This window comes from Centruroides sculpturatus, unplaced genomic scaffold (genome assembly GCF_000671375.1).
Source record: "Centruroides sculpturatus isolate CEXI.00-Female unplaced genomic scaffold, Cexi_2.0 scaffold55, whole genome shotgun sequence".
In the NCBI taxonomy this organism is placed as follows: domain Eukaryota; kingdom Metazoa; phylum Arthropoda; class Arachnida; order Scorpiones; family Buthidae; genus Centruroides; species Centruroides sculpturatus.
The window spans coordinates 621,791-646,834 of NW_019384374.1; the positions used below are offsets into that span (position 1 = coordinate 621,791).

General features: G+C 27.3%; 1 protein-coding gene across 2 annotated transcripts in view; it reads right to left on the minus strand.

Annotated features, from left to right (window-relative positions):
* Positions 1-332: 332 nt before the first annotated feature.
* Positions 333-25,044, minus strand: part of LOC111616159 — a 70,682-nt gene continuing 45,970 nt past the window's right edge. The window contains exons 8-11 of one of the 2 annotated variants that reach the window (XM_023357585.1): positions 22,969-23,066; positions 22,369-22,726; positions 10,619-10,687; positions 333-8,248 (exon numbers count right to left, since the gene is read on the minus strand). In XM_023357585.1, the coding sequence (XP_023213353.1) occupies positions 6,119-8,248; positions 10,619-10,687; positions 22,369-22,726; positions 22,969-23,066 (2,655 nt within the window). In that variant the 3' untranslated portion in view covers positions 333-6,118. The remainder of the gene's footprint in view (positions 8,249-10,618; positions 10,688-22,368; positions 22,727-22,968; positions 23,067-25,044) is intronic. The other variant, XM_023357590.1, reaches the window with a different exon arrangement.

Below are 25,044 nucleotides of genomic sequence, written 5' to 3' on the forward strand. Positions count from 1 at the left end.
ACGCGTGTCGTCGTCGCCTGCTGCGCTTTTGGCCCTTTGACGTCTGCGGCAGCCGGTCGATCTCTCTTTGCCTGTAAATGCTTTGACTAGACGAGACCGTGAGCTTTTGTGACCGCCGACTTTTTGACGCGATAAAGAATTGGTAAGCAAATGTGTTCTTTTGAAAGTTTTGTTGCATCCGTTTCCAATGAAATGCCTTTTTTTACTATATACCCATACCAATTGTTAGAATTAGGAAAAAAGTCTAAATTTCACTTTTACAACCCGATGTATAATAATTAAGATTTCGCTTTAGCACCCGATGTTTATTAAATATAAGAAAAACACGTGGCTCGAGAGATCTTAAACAGCACTTTATTATTCGGTAGTCCATTTTTTTTATTTTTTCCGAAAATTATCCCATTTTTGTTCCTCGCCGGCTTAGCTGCCGGACTACTGTACGAGGTATACAAACGAGTACGTACAGGGAACTGTATTTCACAAAAGATGAAGATGAACATTTATACATAATGAAGTTTTGGACATTTACAAATGATTGACACAACATTTTGACAGCTTTCAAAAAGTGATGCATCTGCAGAAAAACTTCACTTTTCCAACAGTCACTTTCATTTTCAACCATATGACATATCTATTCACTAATCTAACCAATATTTACAAAGGGTTTGCCTTTATATTCCTGCTGCAAATATTTTTTATTTCCTTTTCTGAGATTGGATGTAACGACAATATTTTGGGTATTCTTTTACTTAAATCACTGAACTGAAAACAATAATGTGATCTACATTATCCATAAACAGATTTTACACAATGTTTCCTTGATGTAATTTAGTAATATATATGAAATATTACACAGATAAGTTACATAATTATTATTTTTTTTTAAATGAACTCTGCAATTCTTTACAGAATTGCTTACAGAAAACCTCAAGATAAATATTTGTATTTATAATGTTTTATAAACACACTACAGTAAGAAACAGTTTATCATAGATTAGTACACAATAAAATCCTTTATATTTTACAAACAAGCAAATAATTATAATTTGTTACATAATTTGATACAAAAACTTTTAATAATTATAAAGCTGTCTTAATAAAATTGAAGCTACCCTATTAAAGTCTGATCACTCAAACCAGCTGTGTCTATTGTTATTACTTAGTATATTATCTAATATAGGAAGTAACAATGCAATACCAACAGTCTATTTGTTTTCTCAATTCTGTAATTATTTTACAAGGAAAACATGAAAACAGACAAACTATTAGGTTATTAAAATGCAATATCACATCCGTCGGTATGTTACATTAATAAACTATTACTTTAAAGCACATTATACCACGGCGTAACTTTCTTCTATTGCAAGTCATGTCGTTTTGGTATCGTGATTTTATGTTGTGCAGTAGGACGACCGGATTAAACTGAAATTATTTTCTGTACATTTTGGACGAGTACAAATATATTTACTGTTTTTAAAATGAATATTACGATTGCAAAAGACAAAGACAAATCTTGATTTCTTGGTAATTTTTAAATTAAAAAAATATGACTAGAAGGATAGTCTTGTGATTCCCGGTTAATTTATCTGGTCGTCCTAACTTTTAAAAATATTTGTTAAATAATGTTCTTCCTGAGAAATTAACACAGGTGGGCTAGTTACTTAATTGATGACTAGCTTAGACTTAATAGAGGAATGTAGCAACGATAAAGTTCCGGTTGAGTATTTCACTTTGTACTTACAATAATTAATACATTGTTTAATCAATTTAGAAGTAAATAACAAACCAAATGATCACTTTTATAAATTTTAAAACTTCAAATGTTGTATATTTTATTATTGTGTAAATTAAAGCTGCCAATGCAATGTTTCTCGAAATTCTGTTTTTTTTCTGTTTGTCTGGTTCTGTACAAGACAACGTACATGTGATACAGCAATAATAATAATAAAAATATTTTTGCAATATCACACCATACCTTATATTTAAAGATAAAAATGACTCTTTAGAAAGCAGTTTAAATAAAATAAAGTATGAGACATGAGTGTTAAAATTAATTACATAAAGTCCAGAAAAGATGTTATTTCATAAAGACTATGAAAAATATCTTTGGCAATCGTCCTGCTTATTACTTATGATTAATGGCCATATACAAATGTTTTTGATATCTCTGATATTAATGATTTATCCAGTTTCTTATTTTTATTAAAAATGTTAAAACATTTAATAAATATATTTTTAATGGAAATAAGAAAACAGTATTTGGGAATAGATATTTTATCTGTTAACAATTAGTAAAGGAAAAGTTCAAGTGCACGATCTTCTATATTTATTATTACAACCATTAAAACATTTACAACAATTTTGAGTCGTAGCAAGAAGACAAATGATTGATTATAGATTTACTAATCTGTTTATCTATTTACTTTCATGAATTTTTGTAATTGAATAATTCTATTCGCACCCTATTTCAATTAAAAAATTGGATGAAAATTATAGTCACTATAATTATATCAGTTATCAGATATTACAAAGTTTGTATGACTCAAAAACACAAGGAACGTACCAAAGGTATTGAAAAAGTGGGCACAACTTCTTCATTTATTGACATAGGTCCTTCAAATTGGACATGTTGATAAAGTACCTCTTCCCCTATATGAAGATACTATTAAATTATATACTAGTCTTCATTATAATCAATGGATTTGCATCAAATACCTTTTGTGTAGAGGAAGAGTTACTACCAATAAGTCCAATTTGAAGGACCTATATTGGTAAATGAAAAAGCTGCTTCCGCTTTTGCGTTGCTTTTGGTAGAGCCCTCGTATCTTGTAACTTAAAATTATTTATCGTTGTTTAACATTAATTATAAATTACTTATATGCTATATAATTAACATAGATATTCTCATATTAGACAATTGTATCTAGAATAGTAATGATACATCTGTTTCTTTATTTCCATTAAAAATGTTTTAAAATATTTGCACACTAAAACAAACCGTAGCCATGAGCAAATAGTTTGAGTAAGATAGGAGATGTGATGTTATTAATTATGTAATGGCAGATAAATACATTAAATGACAACTGTGTGGCCTTATTTGAGTAAGGATAAATGTGTATCACTGATGTAGGTGGTGATTTAATGAATTATTATTAATGCAAATACAACATCCTCGCTTAATTTCTGTTAACATTATGAAATCAAAAACTTCTCTGAAAAATATTTAACACAAATTAAAAAATTCAAAGTATTCCCAATATATATCTCAGAATCATACTGTACATACCAGATTATCTAGATATTTGCTCTGAATATTATCATCTCATTCAGGATAAACATGGTCCCAGATTTTTTCTTAAACATACAATTTTATGTTAATATACTTCTTTCATTTGTATACTTATTCTTCAACTAATTCTTATACTAGAATATGTATTTACTAAGTGGTCTTCTATCTTATATTCCTCAAATCCTACAGAACGATTTAGTTTTCTTTCTTTTTTTTTTTTGGTTGTTATTTTTTTTAGTTTAACAAAATTGTGGTTATGCATTAAGTTATCGATTTTATTAAATATTTACAAGTCGCTTTTAGACAAAACAAACACATCCAGCTATTACACATTTGGAAAATTTTTGTTCATTATAATTTTCATAAAATTAAAAATGATAATATCGTATTAAAAAAATCAATAAACAGTACATTGTGTATATATATATAGATATATACCATTTAGATCAACTGTGAAATTTATACAATGGAAAAAAAAAATAATAATAATAATAAAAATACACTTCTGCTTTGTAGATATCAATTTATAATTTCCTTAAATAACAATAAACAAAATATTGACATACTTATAGAAAAAATAGTTTTTATCATATTTTAATTTTTGTATTTCACGAAATTTCTACAGTTTAGCAATTAAAAACTACAAAAAAATATGTGTGTATAAATTAGGTTCATTTTTAAATCAAACGAAATTTCGTGAAATGCAAAACTAAACTAAATAAATATGAAAATGGCAGTTAGGAGCATCTAAAAGATGCAAAATCAAAATTATAAAATATATATATATATATTTTATGACTGTTATTTTATTTTATTTTTTTAAATTTACATTAAATTTATTGCTGCTATTGTTGGTTCGGATAAAATTCTAATTAAAAAATTACAATGTAGAAAACGTTCTAATGATTAATTTATGACGGATGTAGTTGAATGTATCTATAGCACCTAAACAGTTTCTGGTTAACTGAAATTTCCTTAGTAAATCTTTACGGTGAACTCTCTAGAAATTGTATTTAAATTAACTTTCTAAACTATAGACTCGTGAACAGAAATTAGTAAGTCAAAACTTTACTCATTAACTTATAGAAAACTGTACCATACTTGTTGCTCTTTCAAAAAATATATCTATTGAGATCCTGACAAAAATACATGTAAACAACTACCAGAAATTTGATTTTTTTCCCCCTCTTACATTCCTAATACAAAATATCTGTTTTAACTCAATCTTTTTTTGCATTAGAATTTAAATTGCACCAATGATCAGTTTTTAAATTACCAATATATTGCTTTATTCCCTTTGCCATTTTAAAATCTGTTGCTTTTTGATAGAAACAAAAGAAATATTTGCTCCAAAGAATTGTACAACTATAACTATAATTAAATAATTGATGTTTTATTGGATTATTTCTAATAATACACAATCTTTTCAGGTATGTATTCATTTGTGAATATCCTGAATAATTTGTGAGAAATGACAATTTTAAGCATGGATTAAATATTTTTCAGCAAAAGTTACTTACATACTTTTTAAAAATAATTTTTACCATACAGTTCTTCTAGAAAAATTAGAACAAAATACAATGGGTATTCTTTAATTTACTATTTTTTTAGAAGGATAATTTAAACAGCTGCCTCCAGATCGCATCATATATAAACATTCAATCCATAACTCGATTTTTTAATTAAAGCCAAGCGAATTACCGGATTATCAAGCTATATTAAGCTAATTTTAATATAGTCTGATAATCCGATAGTTTGTTTGGCCAAATTGTATCATTCTTCGAGCAAATAACTGCCATTTTCTAATAGTAAACTTTTATATAAATTAATTCTGTATAAAGTAACCTATTTTGACATAAAGGAAAGTATAATTATCTATTGCTATCTAGTTTAAAAGGATGGATTAGTTTTCTTTCCATAAAAATATATCATCTGATTTAGTTTATGTATTGCATAGAAATTATTACTGCTACATTACCCGCCAAATCAATAGCTAATGGATCAATGAAAAGCTTTTTGTTTCTGTATCCATATACTATATAATTTGGTTTTTGCGTAAGAAATGATAAATATTTTGTGTTATTTAAATAATAATTTCTATTATTAAAATATCAATTAAGTCTTTAGCATAAAATTTAGATTAATCCTTTGCGGAGTGAGTTTCTATGTACTTAAAACAGTTTTCATCTAGTGTACTGTGTCATTTTTCTACCGCTATAACTCTTACAAAGAGAATAAGTTGACTTTCTCAACACACCAATATGCACACTTCCATATAAATTTCAAACTGCCACTCCTCAAAGGTTTAAAAGTTACACATTATTTTTCATTTCCTTTCACGTGTCATATTTTACAAATCTAAATTACTATTCAAACTATGTCTCGTGTGCATCTACAACGAGATTCTCAAGAGCAACATGCTATCTAAATGGAAACCAAATTTTCATCATTGAACCAAATAATAATTAAAGGAAAGATTTACTTGTGAATATAATCATTGTGTTTTAAGGAGTGATATTTTTTGAAATTATGCATTTAAGAAAATCATTCTGCAGAGACGGTCAAATCTGTTGTCCTAAAGAATCTTTCTGCAGATGCATGTACGAAAATATTTCAAGCCTCATAAAAAAAAAAATTATTTACAGTTGTATACAATGGGAAGGACAAATAAGTAGACTGTTGGACTGATCATCGATGGCATGATATATGTAGAACAATGATAAATATGGACAAAAGTTAACTTTTTCATGAAATGACATTCACACATATAACACACATACTGTTCAATTATAAAACCCATACCTTGTTTTAACTACTGTTACATATGGGTTACTTGGGATATGTTTGTCCTTCTTTAAATAAAACTGGATATAAATGAGGTCCCACGTGATACTGATATTGAAGATTTCCTTGATCCACAATATCTTTATAACCGTCCAAATTAGTCTGTTTACTTTCTGGAGGAATATAATAGGCAGTAACTTGTGGTGACCAGAATGATGACCTTAATGAAGTATATTCCAATGACTGCGATGAATAGGTATAATTATATGAAGATATACTTTTTGAAGTACTTTTTACATTATTTGGTAAGGGAGAAGGACTCGGAGTACTGGGAATATCTATGGCCGAAGAAGTCACACCATCAGAATTCATTATCGGTGCCCTATTTGATAGAGCGTCCGGATGTAGTTTTCTGTCCTGCGATAAACTATTATAAAGTTTTGAATTTCCTATGTTGTTAATAACTGGAATGGTTAGATGAGGAGATGATTTCATGACGGACACTACAAAAGGACTACTATGATATAATGGTGGTTCTATTTCTTCTGGAGGCGGTGTTATATTTTCTATACCACTAGGTGGTGATGTAGCTGTTGTATTTATGACTTTTCTTTTCAGAGACAGATCTAAACAGATCCCATCGGCGGGAGTTTTTGGAGGACTGGGTGAAGGCACAACAGCTTCCAATCCAGTTGATTGTGGCTTTTTCTTCAAACTTAAATCTAGCACAACTGGAGGATTAATGTCATCTATTGGAGTAAAAGGTGTTGTTTTATAATTAACATGCGCTTGACCTAATCCACTTTTAATGCAGGAACTAGGAGGACTATTTAACTGTATACGCTTCGGTTGATCGAAATACGGTTCATCGTATTTATACTTACTGTTTCTGGAAATAATAGAATTTGCATACGCCTCCAGTTTAATAGTTTGCACATTGTTGTTGAATGAGGTTTTCGTATCAGAACTAATTATCGGATGCTGAGAAATGCACGAAGAAATTTTTGGTTTTTGAGATGCCAGAATACTTTTTAATTCTTTATCAGTTTGCAGATTATCTTCCTCCATTTTTATCCTAGATAGTTTATATATTTTAGAATGCTTATTTGCATTATCATCCTGACAATTTTTCAGAATGCTTACTTCGAGTGAATGATTTAGTTTTGTTATTTCTGTTATCTTGCATTTATCTTGCAGTTTATCGTACATTTTAACTTTGTTTACCGTAGTGCTGGGCACAGATTTAATACCAATACTCTCAGATAGTTTTTTATTAAGAGGAAGAATTAATTTATTTGACTCTTCTGAATTTGTCGTATTACCTTTATAATGTGCTACTGATGACAGCGACGAAAACACAGGTGACGTAGACGAATTATGCTTATCTTTTATTAATGTAGGCATAATTTTCCTATCTACTGTTCTGGCTGGTTCAGTATGACAAATGACAGATGGACGAAGCTGACAGTATTCGTTATTCTTGTCGTACCCTAGGCTCTTTGAGTCCGGATCGTAATTTTTATTATGAGGAATGTGTATTGAGACATCCTCCGGAGAAGTAGAATACTTTTCATTTGCATAGCCAAACGTGGACTGCCCACTTGGAAGAGCTACACTTTTTCGATGCATAAGCGGAGACATGATACTAAAACTATTTCTGTTTTTCTTGTCACCATTAGACACACTATCATATTTTGCAGGAGAATACTGTCCCAAATAACAAACTTCTTTGGTTAAAGGAATTGAGCATGAGGATTCAGATTTACTTATGTTGGAAAACATAGAATTCACATAAACTTTAGCAGTTGAATTAGAGCAATTAGAGTAATTATTAACTGACACGATGTTACCATTTCCACTTGCTTTAGTTTCGTTCATTCGTCCTGATGACGAATTGTGTTCGGTTGTGGGAAGATAGTAAGCATGAGATGAGGATGAAATTAATTTAGAAGAATGGTTGGAATTAGTATGACAATTACTTGATAAAATTGACAACACTGGCTGTCTAGTTCTAAGAATATCATCATTTGTTTTAGAAATATGCTCAATATTATTAGGTTCTGATTTTATTTTGGGATGAGGTTCTTGATGTTGTTGCATTGCATCTTTTAACATTTGTTGATACCTCTCTAAAGTACCTTTTTTCGCTGTCTTTATTGGATGCAATTGACGAACCTAAACAAAATAAAAAGACTCATTAAAATCTCATTTGGCATATTTAAATTTAAAAAAAAAATGTAAAAGTTTCTTTTTTCTAAAATTTTGATGATTATTATATCAATGCAATTAAAAATTTCTTATGCAGAACATAAGTTAGGAAATGAGCAAATTAAAAAATTTACCATCTTAAGAATTAACTGTTTTCTATTAGTTAAAATACATTATTGTAGGAAACTTTATACAGGGTCTTCTAAGAAGAATTCTACCTGTTTAATTTAATTTTGTTAATTATTATCCAAGATGGTCGTGATAAACATTGAAAAATTGTCCAAGCTTCACATTTGCCCATTAGTTTCTCAGTGCATGCATCTCATGTCACCAACACATACTTAAATTTTTCCTATGCTTGCTACAGCACATCTGTTGGCCCTCCTCCTGTGGTGGCCACAATTCTACAGCTCCTGCAGATTACTCATATTACACAATGATGAGTTATTCTGACTTTGCAAACTGCAGAACCCAAGATACCTTCTCTATTGTGGAGTTGTCATTTTCCTAGAGATAATAGTCAACAAGACATTTGAATGCCGATGGGATACAAAACTCAGAGAGTTATTGTATCAATTGCATACTTTTTGGATAATAAATAACATAATTAAATAATTTAAAATAGTAGAATTCTTTTTGGAAGGTCCTGTGATTGTTTTTCATATGAATAATAATTTTTTATATTACCAGTATAAATTATAACAAGATTACATAACAAACAATTAAATAGAACTTGAATTTCTGTTAGGAGAATTAAGCTTTTCAGGTAAATCTACTAAGAACTTACTCTTATGTTAAATTTAAGAGAAATACCTTACACATGTAAATTTCAAAAATTAAGATATAAATAATAGTATCTTAATATGTAGATATAAAGAAATTATAAATATTTATATGCTTAATTAGGCAAGTTATGGCTGATCAAATCCAGCATTATCATTTGATTAACTTAGTTTCAGGCTTAGTTTAGTGTATATTTATACAATTGTGCAAATGTGAATTATTGTTGTATTTTTCATTTATTAAATATTAACATACCAATAAAACATTTTTCATTCGTGCAACATATCTTTGTTTCTTGGCATCCAAAGGATTTATTTTACCAAAATCTGCATTTACACAAATATCTTATTATTTTTATCAAAAATTTATATGTATTATAATAGTGTATTGCAAATACAAACTTTGTCATCCTCTGCACAGAAAATGTTACATAATACAGTTGACCCCCCCTATAACACTGTTAATAATTCTGTTTTATATGAATTCCATATTGTATGAGTCACTTAGATTTTACAAATACGTATGCCGGGCTGTGAACGGCTCACGTATTTGTAAAATCTGAGTGACTCATATAACATGTAATTCATATAAAACGGAATAATGAACAGTGTTATAGGGGGTCGACTGTATTTTAATTATTTATTACTTTTCAGTTTTTCCAAACACAGGATGACATAAATGTAAGTGTGAAAGCAAAAACAAGAAGATTTAGCATCAAACAGTACTGTACATATAAAATATAGACATTTCTCATTTGGAGTCTTCTAATAGAACCACAAATGTTAAGGCTTCTATGATATTGCATTTATTAAGCAATTGCTCAAGTAATAAATCTACTAGACATTGAGTGTGTTTGGTACTGCTAAAACTTAATGTTAAAGCTAGGTGCAACCGTACTACATGAGCATTGGCCAATAGAAATGAACTAGCTTTGGTGTGTTAAAAACTACATTATATAAATGCAACTGTAGATTTTGAATCAGTTGCAACTGAATTTTAACAAGCTTTTTCTTATAAACAATATAAAAACTGTCAATAAATTATTTCATTACAGAATACATAAGTGAATGAAAGTCCTTGTCTCTCTCTCTCTCTCTCTCTCTCTCTCAAGTATGTATAAATCTTTATTCAAACAATTTGGTAATTCAAATCTGGCCTACAAACCTTTTTTCATTTCACATTTTTATAACACTTTTCTCTTATATATATATATATATATATATACATACATATTTTTTTAGTCATGAATCACTGTACTTTTGTATTCTACTGTTCTTTTTTTAGATCAGTGTTTCCAAATTTCTTGGATTACTGCTCTTTCAGTGCATGTATTTCCTATATATTTTTTTGCTTCAAAATGAATTTTTGTTCCCTTTGTCTTGCAGCATCCCCTCAATTTTTATAATTTCCTCAAGGGTGGTAGCCCCCCACTCTGGGAATCACTGTTTTAGAACATCCTGTATATATTGAATAAGATGTGTTTACTCAACTAACTTTAAAAAATTTTTTTGGTGCGATTAGTGTTCCAAAGTAAAAAATTGTCTCAAAATTTACCCAATTTCTTGCTAATGCATTCTTTTTTCTGATTTCTTTCCACTTTCTTTCTCTTTCTTCACAACCATTCTATTAAAATTACATTTAAAAAAAAAAATTAAAATTGCTCTCCAAAACATAAAAAGTGCTAAAATTTATTGATATTTAATCTACTAAAATCATTGAAAACAAAAACTTCTTAATAATAATTTAAATCCATATATTAACACGTATACAATTTTCTTCTGATTTTTCTAAGAATTTAACCTAAAAACAATTCCAAACTAAAAATGGTATTGATACAAAGTAATTTATATCTTGATAACAGTAAATTTTTCTTGTACACAGCCATTAACAAATAATTATTGACTGTGAAAGTTCACGTATTTATGCATTTCACAATTTGTGAGTCACCATTTGGAAAGAAATCAAAAAAAGCTCTTCACTTAAATGAGTTACATTGCTATTTCCTCTGATTATTTAATTATAGAAAACTCAACAGGCTAATGAGAGCCTTTATTGTTGTATATGATAAGCTTTAACATGTTCAAATGTAAAAATGATGGTATATTTATTAAAAATACACAAACAAAATCTTGAAAGACGTCCCAGTAATCGCACTTAATGCATTTACAATTTATAATGCAAAATTTAACGATCGTATGGAATGATTTTGAATCTAATCATTTCACAGATGAGCATCATAATGACTATGTATATTGAGATTCATGGTACAAGTTATAGTAATTTAAAATAAAATTTTTCTTTAACATTAACTTTACCTTATTATTTTAATTTTAAAAAACAAAAAAATTTATTATTATATTTGCTCATAGATGGCACGGTTGCAGAGTGACTGACAATTGACGACAGGACGTATTTTCTAAAAATACTGCAATTTTCTTTATAAATATATATGACCTAGTTTTTCAATTATTTCAACATTGTTGCGCAATATTAATCTGTATAATTTACAGTTCTTTTTCTTTAATGACACATTAAAAATGAAGGTGTATATAATGATTTATATTATTTTTAAATTAGAAATACATTATAATGTATTAATTTTTTAAAAATTAACATGTGCAGTATTTTTAATTCAATTTTTTAGATTTAATTTAATTAATATACTGTGCGCAGTCGAAAAACTGATGAAATATATCTTAGACTATAATTAATACACAAAAAAAATTCAATTCAATGGACGAGATGACACCATGCAGTTGTAATAAGCTACTAAATACACAAATATTTAAGAATCTAAAGAATATTTTATATCTAAGTATTTATTGGGTAATTTAGGTTTTCATTAGAGTAAATTATACATGCATTACAGATTTTTTTACAAATAATAATCAAAAAAGAAAGTACTAAAATGTTAATTACTTTCGTAACAGGATATTTTGCAATATTCATTTGGGAGGAAAATGTGCAATTGGAAATCATAGTGTGTTTAATATTAGTCATGCACAAATACTTTTTACTTTTTTCTTCTAATAAACATAATATTGTCTTAAGATATTAAAAACTTAACTGTTTTTCTGATTGCACCTCATATCAAAGCTTTTTTTCACTTAATTTTGCTTAAAAATGCAAATAATTTAAAATGCTTTGTTTGAGAACGTCAATAAACAAATTGATTTTTAATACAGTAAGTCCAATTAAGCATGATACAATGCAAAATAACTTATCACATAGGCGAAGGTTATCTTCCAATTTTACACATTTTAAATTTCATAGATGCATCCTTAATTGATGCAAACAATCTGTGATATCATTGGTCTATAATAAGGCTAATTTAATAATTAGAAATTAAGTAATTTGACTACAGATAGGCAGCATCTCATGATAATTTTAATTAGAATTTCTGGAAGAAAATAATCGTCCCAGAACGGGACTCGAACCCACGACTCCCGTTGAATGTGCAGATACATTGCCAATTATGCTATCTTGACCTCCATCTAATCTATGCTTCCAGAGCTATTAATATGGTTATAATCATAATTGTCACTCTCAGTGATGAATCTGATTATTAAATTATAGCCTGATAATTTGGCAGATTGTTTTGCTTTATTTCTATGAAATCTTTATATCCACCATCCAAGAAAATTGTACAGTAAAACATTACTAAATATTCTTTTATTTGTTACAGCAAAATATGCAAGTTCAATCCATCTTGAAACTTTTTTAAAATAGTAATTAATTGTAACTTGACATTGTTCATTTTATAATTTCTCATATTCCAAAAGTCATAAATCAATTACAGTAATAAAGTTAAGTGGAACATTTCTGATGAGTGAGAGGAAAATTACTTATTTAATAAAGGAGAATATTAATACATTATTATGTTAAGTAATTAAATATCTATTATTAGGAGATAATTTTTTTTTAAATTTTTTATGATTTATTCTAAATTTTGTTGCTTCTTGATTTATGATTTAAAATTTATAATTAATATCATTATTTTTTTTTTTTTTCAGGAATAAAAAAAAATAGTTCAGTCAATATAAAACAAGAGATTTTCATTTAAATCAACTAATATTTGCAGAAAATTACATAAATGGTATGTTTAAAATTAAATATAATTTTGTCTTATCTTAGTTTAACATTACACCAAAAAATTAAATATGTTTGGGAAATAATTAAATTTTTTGTAAAAACATATTACACTCCACAAACATGATTGAACTTATATAAAATTGTTTTTCTTGGAGTTTAGAAGCTTGAATATCGGTATTCCGGTGCTTTTGGGAAAGTGATGCTCATCTTCAAGAATACAACATAAAAAGAACATCATTGTCTTTTATATAATGCTTCTCAGGATGAGCATCACTTATTGAAAGCACTGAAATACCTAACATTAAAGGTTTCTTAATGCAAAGAAAACTGATATACTGCACAATTTTTGAACAAAACAAAAATTAAAATTACATTAATTTAATACAACATAGGAAATTTTAAAAAATTTAATATATAATAAATATATAAAATTTTGTTACTAAACAATCTGCCAGATTATATATCAGGATATATTAATACAACTTTTTTTCTTTCAAAAAATGGCTGATGAATTAACACATTAAAAAATACATATAAAAGACTAAAATGTCTTGATTTTCATCATGTTGAATCACCAGGAACAACATTTTAGTTCTTTATACATATTTTTTTTGTGTTTTAACTCGTCTGCCATATTTTTGAAAGAAATTGTGTATTTTAAAATTGTTTAGCTTGTCGCCTGAGAACTTTTTAGACTGTTTTGCATGTTTTCACAGGAGCATAGTCGGTAATAAAAGGTCATCTCTGTAATGGAAGACTGTTGTTCCTGGTGATTTGACATGACAAAAAAACAAGACATTTTTATACATCTTTTTTAATATGTTAAGATTAATTTAAATTATCTGTAATATAGTTCGATAAATAATCTGGTAGATTGTTTGACAATACTAATTAAATTGGGATTTTGTATATGCTACCTTTTAAATATCTATTGAACCCTACAATATTAAAACACTATCCCACCTACAACATCTAAGTGTAGATTATTAATGTAAGGTTATGAATAAGGTAGAAAATTTTAATTATAACATTTCTTTAAAATTTTCTATTAAACCATATCTGTGCAAAATTTTAAATAATTTATATATACATATCTTGTTTGTTCTAATCCTACTATAACATTATCTTCATTAAATAATTAACTTTGCTGCTATTGTTCAGCAAGACTAACATATCAAAATTAATTTGTTGTTTAGTATTATCTCACTATTTATTATATTTACACAAAATGCAAAGGAAAATTATATCATTTTCCATCTCAATAAAATCTTGATAATTTAGTCTTATTAATGGAAACAATATTATGCATTCTTTCTAATAGGAGAATAATATATACTGTAGTTCAAAAATAAACTGATCTAAAAATATCTTAATGATCACATAAAAAGTATCATTATATCACAGTTCCAAGTTAGTGGAACCTACTTAACTCAAACATGGTTAAATGGCATTTGCTTTTCCTCAAAGACATATTTCTCCCCATTACTTTAATGTAAGGATTTACATGTTAATTTGACTTGGTTAATATGAAATTGGGATATTTAATTTTTTTTTTTGCCAGTATATGCATGTGATACCTTGTTGTGAGATGAAATGACATTAAGATGTTTATCAGCAGATAAACAAATCATTGATGCCATTCCTCTCAAATGGCCAATGATAGATGCATCAGCCAGTTTGGGTGAAATGCTCAGCACTGACATAGTGGATCTTGTGCCATTCAAGGACAAAATGGCCACCAGCAAAAGCTGATTAATCACTTTTTAGACAAAATTTGAAACAATTCAGAAAGTAGAGAAAGGACCAAAAAAAACTAAACAGGAGATAGCCATTTTGGAGTGTCTTTTTCAATGCAAACAGTAATAAAATCAAAAGTGCTGCAGAATCTGATGCAAACATGGAAAAGGAAATACATTCATGGACCTATCAACTGCATTTATACATTGAATATTGAATTCTGCTGTGCAATAATGACAGCATAGGTAGGAATACTTAGGTAACTCAAAACTTTTTAACTTGAAGATGTAATTTTTTCATCCCAGGCATTTCAAATTAACCAGGTTCCACTGTGTCGAAATAAAAATACAAGGTGTTAATAAATTAGACCAACAAAAAAGTAGATAGTAGAGGATTAATACAAGTAACTTTGGTTATATGAACTGGAGGATTAATACAAGTAACTTTGGTTATATGAACTGGAGGATTAATACAAGTAACTTTGGTTATATGAACTGGAGGTTGTCAAAGCCACCCTTATGAGATACAAGCTCTTAAACTTTTGGTAGTGGTTATGCTCTGTAATGCATAAATACCATATAGAGAAATCTGATATTATTATTAAATATTTGTTAAAACTATTATAGAGTGCTGTTTATTCACACTGTTCTAAATACTACCATGAAACACAATCCATTCTGATAATGTGTAGGACTTAAACCTTCTACAGTTTGACAGTATAGCAATTGTTCATGTAGCACAGTCCAGACATTGAAATATTTTAATTGATTACCATCTTTTTATTGTTAATTGAACCTAAAACTTGGCATGAAATTAAAAGTGGTTATCAATAATTGAAATAATAACTAACAAACATTCTCTGCTGTGGTCCAAAGCCTGTGGGGTTAAACCCAATAACAGTTACTGAGCTTAAAAAATTCTCTGTTGTAATTCCAGTTTTCACTTTTCTCAGATGCATTTGTCTGTTTTCAAAACTTGCTATACTACACACTTGCTATGCAGGGCAGCAAAGAAACTTCAGGAGTTGCATTGACCCTCAAAGTTACTTCTATAAATCCCTCTAACACCCATTTAATTTTGTTGGTTTGATTTATTAACACTTTGTATTGCATGTTTTGATTTAAATTTTTAATAATTATTTTATTACAACACAATAAAAATCAAGATACTTATTCTAATAATTATTGAAAGATTACTTATATTGATAGTCTCCAGTAAATAATGAATAATAAATATATAAAATTTTGTTATTAAACAATCTGCCAGATTATATATCAGGATATATTAATACAACTTTTTTTCTTTCAAAAAATGGCTGATGAATTAACACATTAAAAAATACATATAAAAGACTAAAATGTCTTGATTTTCATCATGTTGAATCACCAGGAACAACATTTTAGTTCTTTATACATATTTTTTTTGTGNAATATGTATGGACAACATTAAAAAAAATTCCACTTTATATATAATAATCAGTTTTTCTGTTTATAAAAATTATACATTTGTTTATTGCATATTAAAAGTTATGCAATAACTTTTAATATGCAATAATGATGATGATCTTTAAATAAAATTGAAAACATTAGTTTAGTTACTAAATTTATGTTTTGTTACTGGATTAAGATGTATTTTGAGTTATAGTAGTACATCCAGCTTTTTTGCAGTAATTAATATATTGAAAGTTACTTTTAAAAAAAGATATATATATCTTTCTATATATATATATATATAATGTATGTATGATTATAAAGTCCCTTTGCAGTGAGCCAAGCCCCACATGGTTAAGTAGTGTAACTTACTTTTAAAACTCTTTCAATGTGCAGTCATTACTTTATTCCTGGAAGCTTCTCCCATTTCCCCACCCCACTGCAGAGGGACTTTAAGATCACACTGTATATAGGTACTTATATAGAGGTATATACGGTAGATTCCAGCTAGTGACTGTTACTCTCAGTATAACTTGAAATTGTAATAGAGGAAGAAAGAATCATTTATAAATTATCCAACAAATTGTAAATACATACATATTTGTGATATTTTTGAAAAGATATATGTATTAAAACTTTTTTTAAAATTCATGATTTGCCCTTCTGATGTTTTTATTTGTGTTTTTATTCTTAAGAAATTATTATGCTATTGAAATCTGTTTGTTTACATACATAATATAGTTGACTATAAAAAGTATTTAATATATATCTTACACACACAAAGGTTAAAATCCCAAAACGTGTAAATTTCGAATATAGATCAATAGATATAAGTTATAACATTACAAAGTGGCTTTTAACAATAAAGTCATATTCAATTTAAAAACCATTGAGTGAGATCTAAAGCTGAGATATACAATTCTCAAAAAATGTTTTATCGTATTTAAACTGATGACTTTACTTATTTAGCATTCTCTATTGTGTAATGACAAAGTTTTACTTGTCAAGTGATGGATTCAAATTGTCAAACTTTGAGAAACTAATCTAAAACTTAGCTGATGATTCTATCACAAAATCATTAGTTCAGAATATTATGAACATCTGGTTTATGGATTTTACCCTATTCAGAATATTTGTTTTTTTAAAATTCTGATGGAAATTATAGAAAACATATGTGAATAGTACACAAATATTTTTTGCATAAAAATTAACTAGGATAAATTTTCAAGCTTTGTTTGAAATTTAATTGCATTTTGTTATATTATGGTTGGAAATTCATTAGATAAGTAATGTTGACTATTTAAAAATAAAAACATGAATTTAAAATGAAGTAACTTTAAATTTGATTTAAATTAATACCAATTTTTTAAAATTTATGTTAAATACATGAATCCAGTTCGTTCTTTGTCCAGTAGTAGGAATTGTAATTGAAAATGCAAAGTCACTTTGAATTTTAACTTTTCAATTTCATCATTACAATGAAATTGAACTATGGAATGTCAAATCCTTACAAAATAAACATTTTTCAGATTTCTTCCATAGAATGTTAATAAAATAGTTACTATATTAATCTCACTAAGAAAAAAACACATCTTTACATTAATTAGCAGACAATTTCTTATACTATTGATATTTTCAGCATAGTCTGTAGGGTATTGTCAAGTCATAGTGTGAAGAAATAATTATAAAAATTAAACTTGTATTGTTACATTTAAAATTTGTAAATCTTCCTAAAATTTTCTCACATTGATGGCTTGCATGATCATTAACTAAAAAATTGTAAATTGATTTAAAAAATTATGTTGTTGACAGAGGATTAACTATATGTGTTGTCCAAATATTGGGGATAAAAAATAATGGTATGAAAAGTTGATTTGGCAAAATAGTCATGACCAGTGCAAGCAGTTAGATTCAGGGTACATAGGGGTTTGATCTTTGACTTTTCACTATTTTCTTTGATGAAATTAAGAGGAAAAAAGTTTTGAAGCTTCAAGATAAAAGGATATACTTTAATAAATGCTGAATCCAAAGTTGAAAGATGTAAATTTTGTGATTTTTGTGTTTCTGATTAACTTCGTGAAGTTCTGGATAATACGGTTCTTATAAAGCTACACTATTTAACTCAAAAATGAAGCAAGATTAAATTTCTCCCGATTTCTTTGGAAAGAAATCAGATGAAACTCAAATGAAAATTCAAGTGCTACAATTTCCAAACTAAAATGAATTCTAGTAATTGTTCCTGATAGCTGAAACATTCTGTTGATTGAAGAATTATAGAGAAATATGATAATGTATTTATTGCAAATAAGAAACTAGTTGATGTTATTAATGTTCAAATTTTGATTCATTAAGGGAAATTAAACATCAGCAGGTAAAATATTTTTGGTTTTTGTCTAAGAAGAGACTGGTAAGATAGGGAAAATTGGTTATCGAGCTTTTCAAATTTTGCCACTGGCCCAAATTCTTGTTTTTCATAAGACATTTATTAATTTTTAATATGATCAGCAGTACATAGCATAGCAATAATCATATCTATAGTTCATTTCTCTCCTGATTGAAATCTGTATGGTGCTGCCATGCAATTTCGTTATCTGTGACTTCAAAAATTTCAAATGCCACATTTTTTTAAATTACAGAACATTAAATAAAAATATTTCTTCTTGTAAACCTTAGGAAAATTTTTGTAAAATAATCAATAGTAATCCAATATATATATAAGCATCAACTCAAAAACCTGATTTATTATAATTATTAAATCTAGCATGAGATGTCTACCTATAAAACAAATTACTTAGTATTTAATTAGCCATATTATAAACCGATAATTTGACATTTCATTTGACTTTAGATAGAAGTATTAATAAATTAAAATATTTAAAAGTATATTATTATAACTTTTTCATAGCATAAATAATTGTCACCGTAAATTATAAATTTTGTCTGGATTTTTTGCAAAACTCCTAGAGGTGGGTGTGGAAACCTAAGGTACCCTGCAATTCAGTTTGAGAAACAGTTCATATATAAGCAATAATTCATTGTAGTTTCATTTAAGGCACCAGAAAACAACTAACCTCAGTAAAACAAAATGTATTATCTATGCCACTGACTAAGTACATTAATTGCTAAATATAAAATTACACAATATTTGAATCTAGCACGATGCCTATAATTTTATATAATCTTCATCTAAACGTTATTTATTGTTGCGCACTTAAAATACGATAAATGTACATAAACCATTTATTTAATCACAGGTGCAAAACAACTAAAGTTTGTCTATAACTGGTTTCTCATCTGATTACTATCTGCCACAATTCAAAAACTATTTAATAATATAAAACATAAACAGTTTTAATTACTGAATAAACTCATTCAGATACTGTTTACAGAATATATTAATAATTAACATGTACTGTCATTGAATAGAATGATTCATAATATCAATGACCTTGTAGATTAAAAAAAAATTTACTGAACTAAACAGTCTGTTTCTAAGAAATGCTTTATTTATTACGATCGAGAATTATTTTTTTCCAAAATTATTTGATATTGTGCTTTGCGGACATATTGACAATACTCTGTACGTCTGTGTTTTTCTTTTGGGTAGTTTTAACATTAGAAACTATTTTGTGCGATTTAAATTAATAAAATTCTTCAAACTTTCTTATTTTTCTTTGAATAATTCTAGCAGATTGTCAATAAATTAAAAATAGTAAAACTGGTTCTGATCGTAGGTAATAATGAAATATTTTCTCATAATTTAAATGTAAAAACGTGATTACATATTAGGAAAATTTTATAAATGGCTTACTCGATGAATTGTGTTACAAACAACACATTTTTATTTATTTTATTTAATTCTATAATTGATAAATTTTGTTTAATTTAAAATTAATTGAAATCAATAATTTCCAAGGACAACCGACAAAAGCATTATGTAGTTAATAAAAATATTTCCTTCAAGGACAGATCCAAAGAATCTAAACTAAACGTATAAATTTAAAATCTACAAGTAGGTAATTTCTTTATGAAGTATTAATCATAACTGGGGATTAAATTTATTAATTTTACTCGAGTAAATTAAATTATCACTTATATTGAAAAAGGAAGAAAAAGGCAATTTCTTCAAAGAAAATATTAATAGTTAGAAGTATAATAGAAAAAAGTGAAACAAAATTTATTATTTAATGAAAAAATGAATAATTCTTCGAAACTAAAATTTTCTTTTGTTTTTTTTTTCCTAATAAATCTTCCATAAAATTATGTTAGTGATGATAAATAATACAATTAAATGTGTTTTTTTTTTATCTAGTGATGTTTTTATCTTACGACGACTATAATAAAATTATTATTGTTAGAGAGTTATTGTTCGCCAAGATTATATTAAACTTGGAAATGTTTCATCGTGTTTTTTTTTTTCCTTTTGAAAACCTTAATCATGTAAACCTGATTTTTCCAAAGGTTTTTTCTTTTTATATATAATATGCTTTAAATTTTCTGTAATAATAATATCAATAAATGTACTTAACCTGAAACAGCTTACCTGCACAGTTAATTTGAAAATTACAAATGAAATTATTCGCATTGTCAAAGAATTTGTTTACTACAGATTATATATAAAGTAAATATGACTTTTGTCCATTTGACATAATTTAATTCTTTTCTGTGATTCTTTTTGATGATAAACAATATCATGCCTTAAACTATTAATATTCTCTATAAAATCTCATTGTTGTCAGCAGTTAAAAAGACTGACAGATGGTATTTCCATTGTTAGTTTATTTGTAGATGAAGTTTTAATATTAATAGTGTTATCTGTTATTTATGTTTAAATTATGAATTTATGATACTTTGAACCTTGAAAATTTGTTTTTGTTCCACATAGTATTAACAGCATAACAACAACAAAATTTATACTGATTTTAGCTTAGTATCAAATATAATGTGTCTCCAATTGTGATTGACATGCAAATTCTAGAGACTTCATATTGCTTTTTATAAGGCAGTATTCTGTAACACAATCAAATTCTTTATGGCGTTGTTAGGTACAATAATTCATCATTCGATAGCTGCATATAAATTATACTTTACTACTGTCACTTACAGTTGCTTTGAGATATATTAGATCTGATTCTCTTAGCTAAGTGCATTTAAAATGTACTACTAAATAATTAATATTTTTTAACCTAATTTGAGTAGCAAATAACTAATGTAACTTAAATAAAATAAAATAATTTAATTTTAGTAGCACCAAACAAATTAAACCAAATGTTTTTAGTATATCCAGGTTTTCCAAATGAATGCTACCATTTTAAATTACTGTAATTATGTTAATTATTATCCAAGAAACGTGCAATATATACTAATCATTTGAATAACCATCCAAGTTTCATTTCTTGCTTGTATTCAAACATCATCTACTTTTTGTAAGAAGTGCAGTAAACAAAAGTGGTGACTTCACAAAAGAGAAGGCAGTTTGCAAAGTCAGAATTGCTTGTCATTTTGCAATGTGAGTAATCCAAGGAGCCATAGAATTGTGGCTTCTGTGGGAGGAGTGACAATGGATATGTCATAGCAAATGTAGGAAGAATTTGGGTATCTGTTGGATCTGTGCCATGTGATACGAGGTGCACGAATTGAGAAATTGTAATGGACAGTTGTAAAACTTGAACAGTTCTCCAATGTTTTAACATAGTTACAACATTCTTGAATGATAGTTAACATAATTACAATAATTAAAAATGGTAGCATTACTATATCAAGATTCTTTATTTAGTTCTCATTTCTATTGTTCCTAATTTTGTTTTTTCTCAGTTTAGAATGAATAAATAAAATTTAAAAATTACTTCTTTACAAAACAAACGTGGGATGAAGAACAATAATATTTACAATGTTACCTTTCTCTTAATCAATGAGTAATAATATATTCATACACTCAAGGATGAAAAATAAATAATTCATTAATCTAAATTTATGTTTGATAAACACAAACAAAACAATGGTAATACCAAGCATATTTAAATTATGATTTAATATAATGCTTACCCTATTGATTATAAAAGCAGGATTTTGGTTCTCTGTTAAACAGTTACTTGAATCAAGTTCACACACATTTTCCTCTTTAATGTTATCCAGCCATTCTTGCTTCTCTTCACTGTCGTCCATGTATTCGTCGTGACTGTCCAATTCACCATCTTTTCCGTTGCTGATATCATATAATTTATCGTCACTTCTATTTTGTGAAATCTCATTATCTGCATACAAGCAGACTATATCATCCTGATTCAGTTCATTTTTATCTTTCTCGGAATTCAGTTTTTTGTTACGGATTCTCGGAGGTGGAGGAGGAGGAAGGGGTTTGTCATCTTCTCCATTCAGGTGACGTTCGTAAGGAAGTAAAAGCCTGAAATATTGATATATGTAGTATCTTTATTTTGATATAGACAAATGTAATGAAATTATTTAATTTCCTGTGCCATTTTGTTACCTTTGGAACCACAATTAGAATACGGTTATAGACGAATTCAAAGGAAACATAAGCACGTACGTAGTGTAAGTGCTAAGATACCTTTGAAATGAATTGAATAAAATCTTAACTATTGATGAAACAGAATGGATATTGTCTATGACTGTTAGATTATTTACCTTTCATAGTGACGACGTGTACAAGTAGCTGCACTGGTACTTCCAGGATTACCACCCAATTCATCATAAACTAATTTCCATTGTTTCTTATGAGTAATCTAATTAAAAGAAAAATAAGTTTGATTATTATTTACATTTTGCATTCAGCAAATTTCATAAATAATAAGTCTTTTATATCAATCCTGAAGTAACAATTTTTCTTTCTGTTTTTAAAACAAATTTTGATTTCAAATTAAGCAGTAAGGTTTTTTTTTACACTATAAAAAAAGCGAAATAAAAACAAAATTAATTAGAAATTCTAGGAAAATTCTTTTTATATTCACTTCCAGCATCAATGATCAAGTTCTATTTATATTTTTTTGCTCCACATATCCATTAACACAATGTTAAGTTGACTGGACAAATTTTGATAAAATTTGATACAATGTTTTTTTTTAACTAAGGAATCAAATTTAATTAAAAAAGAGGCTAGAATCTGCTCATTTCTAACAATTTCAATTTATGAAATTTGATATTCAGTTTTTAATGATAGCAGTTGATTAGTTCTAATTTTAATTGTGTTTAAAATTTAACACAAAGTTTCTATATAATAAGCTTTATTTTTAGTTTATATATTAGGTATGAAACAAACACTGGTCATCCTGAAAATTTAAATTTTTTACAAGGAATTTTCTGTTAAAAATGCTCTTCTTGTAATTTAATTTATTTGTAACGTAATTTTGCGAGTTCTGCACGAACTTTAGCTGGACACAAAATCTTATATTCTAAAGAAGAGTTGACCTTGGTGTAGCCCCAATTCTGTACCTTAGTTCCCTTATCAATAAGCATTTATCACATTTTCAAAAACATGGCCTCCTCCTGCTCCTCTCACGATAACTAATTTAATTAACATACATTTATTTTAAACATTATATTTATCACTGTTTAATTTAAAATAATGAGTAATCATGATTTCATACTGAAAAATACTTGTTATAAAATGTAAGAAGTAATACCAAAGTTTAAATAATAATAAAAAATTTAATATTTCTTCAATAAGTCATGTTTCAATTCATATTCCACTGACAAATTTATCAAGAAATATATCAAAATATCTCTTTCCTTGAAACACAAAAGTAAACATGACAAATAAAAACATTTTGTAATTCAGTTTTACCTCTTTAGAGGCCACTATATTCATACAATAGCATATGACATATTTTCTATCAAACTGGCTTATTTGGTTAAATATATATATATATATAGGGAATCTCCTGTTTACATTTTTATAATAAAAATTTATTCTTTCGGTCTTTAAAGATTGGAATAATGTCCACGTCCTAACTACAATTGTCAAGAGCTGTTTATTTGTAAACACATAAAGAATATTATAGCAATGATAAATCCATTCGAGGTCACATGTCATTAACTTGGATAATGGGAAGTGTGCACATCACCAATAAAGACATTACTCAACTCCACCCAATATTGTAATGTCATTCTGATCATCAAGATTATTAACTGAATATTTTTATCTAGAATATCTAACTGTTATACACTCCTACAGATTTTTCTTTTTGTTTAATTACAGAATATAATATTACTAGAAAAATAAAATTTAATAAAATAGCATTGTCAGCAACTCCATTAAAACAGGAAAATGGGGGGAAAAAAGGAAATGTATATGTTAATTATAAAAATATTTAAATTCCATTTCCAAGAAACACGAGCAATTAAAAACAGCTGCAGATTGATAAAAATGCATTTAAGGATATGAAAAATGACCATCTGTTTATACAGCTTTCCTGAATGAATATAAATAGTTTAGGACGTACATTGCACATTATTTTGATTGGAATTTTTTAAAAATGCTGTTGAGTCGTCTATTTTCATACATAATGTTTATATTCTTGAGAAAAAATATTCTGATAAGTTTAAATTACTAAGCTTATTCTAAATTTGGTAATTTGGGAAAACATTTCGGGCCATTGCGACACCGGCAATCTTCGTTATCAATTACATCAAGTAAACTCTCCGAGTATAGTACTTTATTTATAATTATACCAAAAGAAGTCAATGAATGCTTTCAAGAGACAG